General features: G+C 45.9%; 1 protein-coding gene across 6 annotated transcripts in view; it reads right to left on the reverse strand.

Annotated features, from left to right (window-relative positions):
• PBX4 (PBX homeobox 4) overlaps nucleotides 1-10138 on the reverse strand; it is a 44071-nt gene extending 33933 nt beyond the window's left edge. For 4 of the 6 annotated variants that reach the window (XM_029919128.1, XM_029919127.1, XM_029919125.1 and 1 more), the window contains exon 1: nucleotides 9956-10138. In XM_029919128.1, coding sequence (XP_029774988.1) covers nucleotides 9956-10107 — 152 coding nt within the window. In that variant the 5' untranslated portion in view covers nucleotides 10108-10138. Of the gene's footprint in view, nucleotides 1-4798; nucleotides 4857-7944; nucleotides 8073-9955 lie in introns of those variants that run through there. The other 2 variants (XM_029919129.1, XM_029919130.1) reach the window with 2 other exon arrangements.
• Nucleotides 10139-10142: the final 4 nt, after the last annotated feature.

Here is a 10142-nt window from a genome sequence, read left to right on the forward strand (position 1 = left end):
CAGAGCCTGACGCGGGGCTCGAACCCACGAACGTGAGATCTGACCTGAGCCGAAGTCGGAGGCTTAACCGACTGAGCCACCCAGGCGCCCTAAAAATGAATGTTTAAAAAAATAAGCAAAAAAGGATACTTTTGAGGCTTTAAATTAAATTAAAACAAAGCAACACTGAATATTCTTGTAAAACCAATGCTAAGAATCTATAGCAAAACTGCGAGTCATATAAGAATCACTCCAGAAAATGAAAGCATAGAGCTTTATCCTCTCGAACCTCATTTATTCAATATTTATAGGACATTTATTTAGGAATTACTATATGCCAGTCACTATGTCAGGAAAAAGGAACATGGAAATGAAAAGGACATAAGCTACATTCTGGCTTCTACCAAGAGTATATTATAGCGAATTGTACCTGGAACTTTTACTTTTCCAAATTATGGAACAATCTACTTTCCTTAACAGGGCATCATTTTAAATTGCCAGGGAATTTAAAGATTTCCTGAGGTATAAAGATATATTGCGATATATTCTACCTCATAGAACAGGATACTTCTTGAAAAATCTTCCCTGAGAGCAACAATGATTCTAATGCCTTAACCAAAGATGGAATCAAATCTCCTTAATTATTCTCATTTCTAGAAAGATCTGTTCAGCTGACAACAACAGTCAATAATATCATGCACCTCCCAGAGACAGAACAAAAATTAGAAGACATGGCAGGGCACCTGGGTGGCTCAGTCAGTTGAGCATTTCACTTTGGCTCAGGTCACAATCTCGTGGTTTGTGAGTTCAAGCCCCACATTGAGCTCTGTGCTGACAGCTCAGAGCCTGGAGCCTGCTTCAATATTCTGTATCATCCTCTCTCTCTGCTTCTGTCCCGCTCGCAATCTCTCTCTCTCTTAAAAATAAATAAACATTGGAAAAAATTTTAAATTAGAAGACATGAATTCTTCAGTAATAGAACTTGGATGGAAAGCCTAGAAATTCACAGAGGGTCCCAAGTTCCAGAAAGAAACAATGGCCCAGGACTCAGAGGCCAGAATTTCAAAATAAGGTTCTGTGTAACAGCAAAATTGGGAAAAATCAATTCATTAACAGAAGCCATCAATTACTGGTAAAGGTCACTCTAAAAACAAACATAAAAACCAAAAATGGTTAGATGAGTCGTGGTTGAGATTATATATGGATATCCAAGTTCAACCATGGAAATTATTACAGTAATTTAGCAAAACCAAACCTTGGATCAGGAGATAGTTTTGGCACCAAGAAAAAAAGGGGGGTGGGGTAGGATTCTATCACATGATACAAGAAAAAATCTGCAGAACTTGAATAGAGGAATGACCTTTAAAATGAATGTGAAAAGCTCATTATAATGTCCTTATTTCTTAATTTGTCCTTAGACCGGTTACAATCAATTCTATTGCTAAATTTCTTACTCACAACCACAACTCTGGTCTCTCCCCTGCTCAGAAAGGTGATGTGGCTGCTGACTGCCTGCCCCTTGGCAAGGCATTCAAGGCTCTTTACCAACTTCTCTCTGAACCTCTCCCTCCTCTGTACTCCTCTTTTCTGTGCAAGACTCTAATATTTTATTTTATTTTATTTTGAGAGACAGAGAAAGACTGCGCAAGCAGGGGAGAGTCAGAGAGAGAGGGAGACATAGAATCTGAAGACAGGCTCCAGGTTCTGAGCTATCTGTCAGCACAGAGCCCGATGTGGGGCTCAAACCCACGAACTGTGAGATCATGACCTGAGCCGAAGTCGGACGCTTAACCGACTGAGCCACCCAGGCGCCCCTCTGTGCAAGACTCTGATGGGTGGCCTGTCTCAACCTGGATTCCTTACCCCTCCCCCGCTCCATTTCCTTTATTTATTTATTTAAAAACTTTTGAACGTTTATTTATTTTTGAGAAAGAGAGAAACAGACAGACAGAACATGAGTGGGGGAGGGGCTGACAGAGACACAGAATCCAAGGCAGGCTCCAGGCTCTGAGCTGTCCACACAGAGCCGGATGCAGGGCTTGGACTCATGAACCATGAGATCATGACCGAAGCTGAAATTGGACACTTAACCACAGGTGCCCCTGTGAAACTTTTCTAAAACATTCTGCATGTTGCTTTACTTAATAAAACCACTTCAAAAGGGATTTTTCTGTGACCCTAGATTTTAGATAGCTTTTAAGAAATTGTTTTAAAACAAAACTCAACTCTTACAGAAAGTACTGCAAAGACAGTAAGACTTTCCTTTGGCACCAGACCAAGCCAAGCGAGGCGTGTTAACCCTCAGAGCAAAGCTAAAACCGACAAGCAGGCTAAGAACATTGTGCTGGCCCTAGGTGGCTGGAATCTGATGAACCTTCTTAAGGACGATGAAAAGAAAAATCTCAACTCTGAGATTCTACTTCCCAGGTTTGGACTAGTAGATCCTATCTTGCTAACACTAGCTAGCTTTGGGAAATTCCAAACCATAAATTCCTCCTCTGACTCCCCACATGCTTTGAACAGGCATGCTGAAAGCTGAATGCTCACTGACGTGCATTCCAGAACTGGAATACTAAATGTGGGGACACAGACCTTTAGAAATGGGGCAGGCCATTCAGTTGACAGTTGTGAGTAGTCAAGATGTCAAAAACTATCTCAAGATAGTCAAAATGAGATCATCTCTTTTTATTTAATAATTAGAATTTAGTCCATATTATAGGCAATGTCAATCTGCAGAAATACTGGAGGAATTAAGAAAGTCATGCAGGGGTGCCTGGGTGGTTCTGTTGGTTGGGCATCCGACTTCAACTCAGGTCATGATCTCACGATTCGTGGGTTCGAGCCCCACATCGGGCTCTGGGCTGGCAGCTCGGAGCCTGGAGCCTGCTTCGGATTCTGTGTCTCCCTCTCTCTCTGACCCTACCCTGCTCACACTGTCTCTCTCTGTCTCTCAAAAATAAATAAAAAAAAAAAAAGAAAGTCATGCAAATTTCTACTGCTAGAAAATATCTAGCATGTCATATATGTAAAAGTCAAATTAAGAAAAAAAATCAGGGGTGCCTGGGTGACTCATTTGGCTAAGCATCTGACTTTGGTTCGGGTCACAATCTCACCATTTGTGGTTTTGAGCCCCCTGTCAGGCTTCATGCTGACAGCTCAGAGCTTGGAGCCTGCTTCAGATTCTGTGTCTCCCTCTCTCTCTGCCCCTCCTCCTATCACTCCCTGTCTCTCTCTCTCAAAAATAAATAAACATTTAAAAAATTAAGAAAAAGAAAAGAAAAAATTCAGAGAGGGGCGCCTGTGTGGCTCAGTCGGTTAAGCATCCAACTTCAGCTCAGGCTATGATCTCACAGTTGAGTTGGAGCCCCACATCGGACTCTCTGCTGTCAGCACAGAGCCTGCTAGGGATCCTCTGTCCCCCATCTCTCTCTGCCCCTCCCCCACTCATTCTGCTCAAAATAAATAAACTTTAAAAAAGAAAAAGAAAAAATTCAGAGAAATCTTCTCTTCCTAAGAAAAGCTTTGAAGGCCCTTAATTGTAGTTCCTGTTATGTTTGCCTAAAAGCCAGCTTCCGAAGGTAATCTTTATAGTTTCAAATACATCACCTCATATGCCTATTTGCCTGCTTCTAAACAAATATAACAGTGCCCATTCTCCATCATATCTTTATTGTCTCTATGTAAAGGGTTTTTGCCCTAAAAAACCCATTCCATCCCCCAGCAGTCACTTGCTATTACACTCAAGTTCTCCAAACACAAAGTTGGGCTGTGGTTTAAAATTTTTTTTAATGTTTATTTATTTTTGAGAGAGACAGACACAGAGTGTGAGTAGGGGAGGGTCAGAGAGAAAGGGAGACACAGAATCAGACTCCAGCTCTGAGCTGTCAGCACAGAACCTGATGCTAGGCTCGAACCCACGAACCATGAGATTATGACCTGAGCTGAAGTCGGCTGCTTAACCGACTGAGCCACTCAGGCGCCCCAGGGCTGTAGTTTTATAGACACTATAAAGGAAATACAGAAACAGCCTTGGGACTTCCACAACCTGATTTCCTTATGTTGCAAATGCAAATAGAGCCTGAAACAACAGGGCATTATGGCCCCAAGCCAAGATTTTCATGAAAAAGAAAAAAGATCAACTATTTTCTGAATTTTATTTGTTCATTTCAAATGTTCTTTCCATATTGAGTAGGCAAAACAATGCTAATATGTGACCCTTGTGATTAATTTAAAATCCGTATGTCCACAAACACAACTAAGGCTCCAAAATAACTTCATTTGTCAGATTAACCAACTGCTAGGTAGACTGAGTCATGAAAACAGAAGTAAATGGAACACTGTTATCTCCACTCTTGAGAGCCCGTCCTCTTCAAGTGTGGTTTGGGATCCATTGCATTGGCACCCTTGGCAGCTGGTTAGAAATGTGGACTCTTGGGCTCCATTGGGACCTGCTAGATTAGAACTTCCACTGCAGTTAGATTCTCACAGAAATTTCCTGCATGTCCAGCCTGTGAAGCATTGCTCTAAAGCACTACTATCCTGCAGTACTTCCTGCAATTTCGGAAGTGTTCTCTCTCTGTGCTAATATGGCAGCCGCTAGTCACACCCAACTATGGAGCACTTGAAATGGAGCTAGTGCAACTGTCCGACTGAGGGTTTAATTTTATTTAATTTTAATTCAGTTTAATTTAAAAAGACACACGGTGAGTGGCTACCACACTGAACAGTACAGCTGTCTGGCGGGTCGGTGTGTACCTGCAAGCAAAGGGGGTCAAGAAGTGGCCAAATCTGCCAATCTAGCAACACATACACCACTCACCGGTCACTCCGACATGCATAACAACTTGAAGGCCAGTCCTCTTCAGCTGCCTCTCCCAGAACATCAGGTATGGAGCATGAATCTCCAGTAACAGTTTTAAAAATATTCTTTAAAAAAAATTTTTTTAATGTTTTATTTATTTTTGATACAGAGCATGAGAGGGGGAGAGACAGAGAGAGGAGGAGACACAGAACCGGAAGCAGGCTCCAGGCTCTGAGCTAGCTGTCAGCACAGAGCCTGATGCAGGGCTCGAACCCACGAACATGAGATCTGACCTCAGTTGAAGTCGGAAGCTTAACCGACTGAGCCACCCAGGCGCCCCGTAAATATTCTTTATGTACTTTGAAAGAGAAAGAGCATACGTGGAGGAGGAACAGAGAGAGGGAGAGAGAGAGAGAATCCCAAACAGGCTCTGCACTGTCAGCACAGAGCCTGATGTGGGGCTCGAACCCACAAACGGTGAGATCATGACCTGAGCTGAAATCACGAGTCAGACGCTGAACCTACATCTGCCCCCCAGGCCCCCCTGGAGCACAGATCTCCAGATGATACTGTGGCCATTCTGCTTCCTTTCTCAATCAGGTTTCCAAAATTAACCCCTCAGCTCTCGAGTTTTCATACTAATTTCTTAAAATCTCACTACTACACAAAAAAGGAGTCGACCAGCATTGGATGAGAGGCAGCTTCCTGGCCCTGAGGCACCTGAATCCTGAGGATCACCAATGGATCCTGAACACATTGTTGGGGGCGAGGATTTGGGGAGATCCCAGAGCTTGCAACAGATTTTTATGACTCAGACACTGGTTAAGGACCCTGGGAGGAGGGAAGAATTTTGGAGCTTGACAGTCTTGACAAAGGAGTCCTCAATCCTAGTCTAATAACCCTCATAAAGGTAGTCATAGACACAAATGAAATAACCTATGTAGAAACTGTAAAATGTTGTAAAATTTATTATTATGAAAAAACAAGGCTATGCATGATAGAGCAAAGTAGTCAGGGCACCGGGGCGGCTCAGTAGGTTAAGCATCTGACTCAACTTCCGCTCTGGTCATGATCCCACGGTTCGTGGGAGAGAGTCTTGCTTCAGGCTCTGTGCCAACAGTGCAGAGCCTGCTTGGAATTCTGTCTCTCTCTCTCTCTCTCTCTCCCTCTCTCTCTCTGACCCTCCCCTGATCACACTCTCTTTCTCTCTCAAAATAAATAAATAAACTTAAAAAAAAGACAAAATACTCAGACAATCCCTGGCAAATAAGATAAAATCTTCTACCTCACTGGTCTCATACAAGAAAAGGGGGCGCCTGGCTGGCTCAGTCGGTAGAGCATGTGACTCTTGATCTCAGAGCTGTGAGTTCAAGCCCCACAGTCGGTATGGAGATTACTTAAAAATAAATCTTAATAAGAAACAAATGAGAACATCATCAGTGAACGGTTCCAAATCAGAAAATCCAGAACTATCCCTTTTCAAGGAAGAGCTTAGAATATAGCTGAAGGTCAGAAGATCATTCAAGAAGACCGGTTATCCCTCACAGAGGAAGTACCCCACTGACTCAGGCTGAACCTAAACTAACACGGTATATTCCAAAGTCCCTACCTCCACTATCTGTGAAGACCAAGGCTCCACTATTCTAAGACTATTCAGCTATAATGACAAAATGAATAATGCACAAGCACTTACAGTTGCTTTTGAATAATGCAGCACGGTGTAAGGAAGAATTCAAGTTTAAGAAGAGTAGGTGTGCTTCTCCTCTTTAAACACACTTGTGGGGCCTAAGTGTCTGACTTCATCTTAGGTCACAATCTCGTGGCTCGTGGGTTCGAGCCCCGCATCGGGCTCTGTGCTGACAGCTCAGAGCCTGCAGCCTGCTTTGGATTCTGTGTCTCCCTCTCTCTCGGCCCTCCCCTACTCACACTCTGTCTCTGTCTCTCAAACATGAATAAATGTTAAAACACACACACACACACACACACACACATACATGATAAAATAGTTTGAAAAGGCCTCACATCTGAGATGAAAACTTCTTTCGTACTAGACAGTTGAGCTAAACTGACTCCAGGGGCTATAAAGAGGTCAGCAGGTGTACCGAGAGAGGGCAAGGTCAGAAAGACTTGCAAAAGCCTCACCCAGTTGCCTGATAGGCACAATCTGCTTCCCCTCCCGAGTTGATAATCTACCAGGCTGCACAGTTCACGATGAAGAAAAGACCCACCCAGGCTGTTTGCTCCAGAGTAGAGCAAGCGGTCAGTCCATTTGAGGGCCGAAGACTTCGGTGACTTTTAGGTGACTTGGGTGTGTTCATGTAAAGTCTACATCCAAAGAATTGGGGGCAGATCTGAAGCTACCAAGTCTCAAAACAAAAGCCCCAGGGACCCATCTACCTCAGATAGAAACCAGGAACTACCTATGCAATGACCAAGTTGTCATGCATGTATAATGCCCTGCTATTCAATTTGCTAGTCTTAAAAGGAAAAAAAAAAAAAAAAGAAAGAAAGAAAAAAGAAAACTGCCTTTGAGCTTAGTAAGGAATGGGGCACCTGGGTGGCTCAGTCAGTTAAGTGTCTGACTTTGGCTCAGGTCATAATCTCAAAGTTCATGGGTTCAAGCCCCATGTCAGGCTCTGAACCAACAGCTCAGAGCCTGGAGCCTGCTTCAGATTCTGTGTCTCCCTCTCTTTCTCTCACTCCCATTCTGTCTCTCTCTCTCAAAAATAAATATTAAAAGCATTAAAAATTAAAAGAATACCAAGGAAAAGGAGTGCCTGGGTCACTCAGACGGTTAAGCGTCACACTCTTGGTTTTGGTTCAGGTCATGATCTCATGGTTTCATGAGTTTGAGCACCGAATGAGCTTCCGTGCTGACAGTGCACAGCCTGCTTGGGATTCTCTGTCTCCTTCTCGCTCTGTCCCTCTCCCACTCGTCACTGTCTCTCTCAAAATAAATAAACTTTAAAAAAAATAGCAAGGAAGAGGTGACTGGACAGCATTCTAAAGCCGATCTGGGGAGGTCTGGATTGCTATAAGAAACAACCACCACCACCAGCAGGCGTGGGGCTGTGATGGGGTGACAGATGCTAAGGCCCCACCTGAGCAGAGCTCAGTCCTTCTGCAGCACCCTTCCTAGAACAGAAGGAATTCTGGGAGCTCACCAAACATCCAAAGCACTGCTCTGTGGTTCCTTGGGTGTAAAGAACCCATTCTCTGCTCCTCAGCTCCTCCTCATCTTTCCAGAATCTTGAGTGCCACAAACTTTAGGTGCCAGGCATTGTGCACAGCCCTGGGAATAATACAAAGGCACGTATGACAAAGCCTCTGCTCTCAGGCTCAGGGATCACACAAGGGCACCCTCTCCTGGCCCAGCTCTTTTTTCCCCAGGTGTCAGGAATCACCTCCATTCAGGACACACCCATAATGACAACTGTTTATAAATTAGCCTCCCCCACACCCCACTTCCCAGTGAGCTCTGACAGGGCAGAGGACGTCTTGGTTTCTCTAGCACCTGGCACAACGGCCCCAAAAGTAGAATGAGCATAGTAAGGGAGGAGGGGGAGAGTGCTCCTAACTTCCCAGACAGAGGCCATGAAACCGCAGAGAGTGGAGGAGCCACAAGAAGGAGGGGAAACAAAGTCTAAAGGACAAATGCACGCCATGTCCACCTCTGCTTTGCCTCCTCCTTCCTGTGGCCGTTGTTCACTTGGCTTTGGCAGGACTCCTCCTCACCACAGGGCCCTGGTGACTGCACAGTCCATACCACCAGAACCTGGTCCCATCCTCAGGGACCACCCTTTACCCCAGAATAGGCCCCACTCAGCAAGGCCTCTTCCTCCAAAAGGACTTCAGTCCTTTCCTATTTTCTTTTTTTTTTTAACTAGATTATTAAATTTTTTAATAGTTTATTTTTGAGACAACGAGAGACAGGGCACAAGCAGGGGAGGGGCAGAGAGAGAGGGAGACACAGAATCTGAAACAGGCTCCAGGCCCTGAGCTGTCAGCACAGAACCCGACGCAGGGCTCGAACTCACGAACTAAGACCATAACCTGAGCTGAAGTCGGACGCTTAGCCGACTGAGCCACGCAGGTGCCCCTTTTCCTATTTTCTAATAACTTGAGAAGGAAGGCCCCAAATGCAATGGGCCACCTTGTGAAGCAGATGCTAGCACTCCTGGCTGGCTGACAAGTGACAGGTGGATGAAAGTAGGGCAGGTGGTCTTAAAACTGCTGTGACGTTCCCAATGCAACCAAAAGAAAATTCAAACTCCTTCCTGAGACTTGCAGGCCACATACGATCTGGTTCCGACCTGTCTCCAAACTGGACTCAGAACTTTAAGTCTCTGTCTGGGCTTTCTTCCAGCTCTTTCTCACCTTGAGCCCTCGACCCCTGTCTTTGTACAGGAGGCCATCCCTTTTCTTAGAGTTCCTCTCACAATGTGGACTTAGTTTTTGCCACTTGCTTTCTCTTCCTCAAACTATGAGCCTAAGAGCAAGGACTGTGTCAGCACCCAGCTGTGTGTCCCACACATAGTAAGTGTTCTAATAAATATTTGCTGAATTAATAAAACGGGGGACCTCCATCCCTCCACCCAGTTCCACCACAAACCTTTTTTTCCTGATGGTTCCCGCACCAAGTCACTCCCCTCACCTCAAACCTGAGTCCCACTGCCCACAACTCACTCTCCAGGAACTGCCCTCACAACTTCCCACCTCGTAGATCCCACGAATGCATCCATATAGCTGTCCATCCTTTACAAATCCCCTCTCGCCCCTCACACCCCCCAGCTCCCCTCTTACCCCTTACACTCCATAAACCCCAAATGTGCTTTTCACCATAAACCTCCCCATCCACAAACTCCCCTTAAGCCCATCCCTCTCGCCCCAGGACAAGCTCCGAAAACTCATCACCTGCTGCTTAGCCCCATAAGCCTTTCGATCCGTCGATTTTAACTTCATAAATCCCTTCGGCCTTAGAGCCCCCCCTTTCAGTCCTCCCTGAGCCCCCACATCTCCCTTCCCAGCACCCCACCCAGAGATGCACCCCAAGCTCTCACTGTGCACCCTCTTCCCTACTCAGGCCCGCAGTCAACTTGGCCCAGGCCCCGGGGCCCGCCCCCTTCACTCCCGTGACTTTGGGTGGCCCACGCCCCCGTCGAGCCCGCGCAGCACCTGGCCTGCGCCTCCTCCAGGCTCTGATCGGTGATGGCCATGATCTGCTGCAGGACCTCGCCTGTGTCGGGGCCTGGCGGGGACCCGGGCGGCGGACGGCGCGGGGCCGGGGGAGGCGGTGCCGGGAGCTGCGGGCACGGCGGGGAATCCATGCGCTGCGGGACCGGGGAAGCACTGGGGACGAACA

The sequence above is a fragment of the Suricata suricatta genome, chromosome 12 (assembly GCF_006229205.1).
Source record: "Suricata suricatta isolate VVHF042 chromosome 12, meerkat_22Aug2017_6uvM2_HiC, whole genome shotgun sequence".
In the NCBI taxonomy this organism is placed as follows: Eukaryota; Metazoa; Chordata; class Mammalia; order Carnivora; family Herpestidae; genus Suricata; species Suricata suricatta.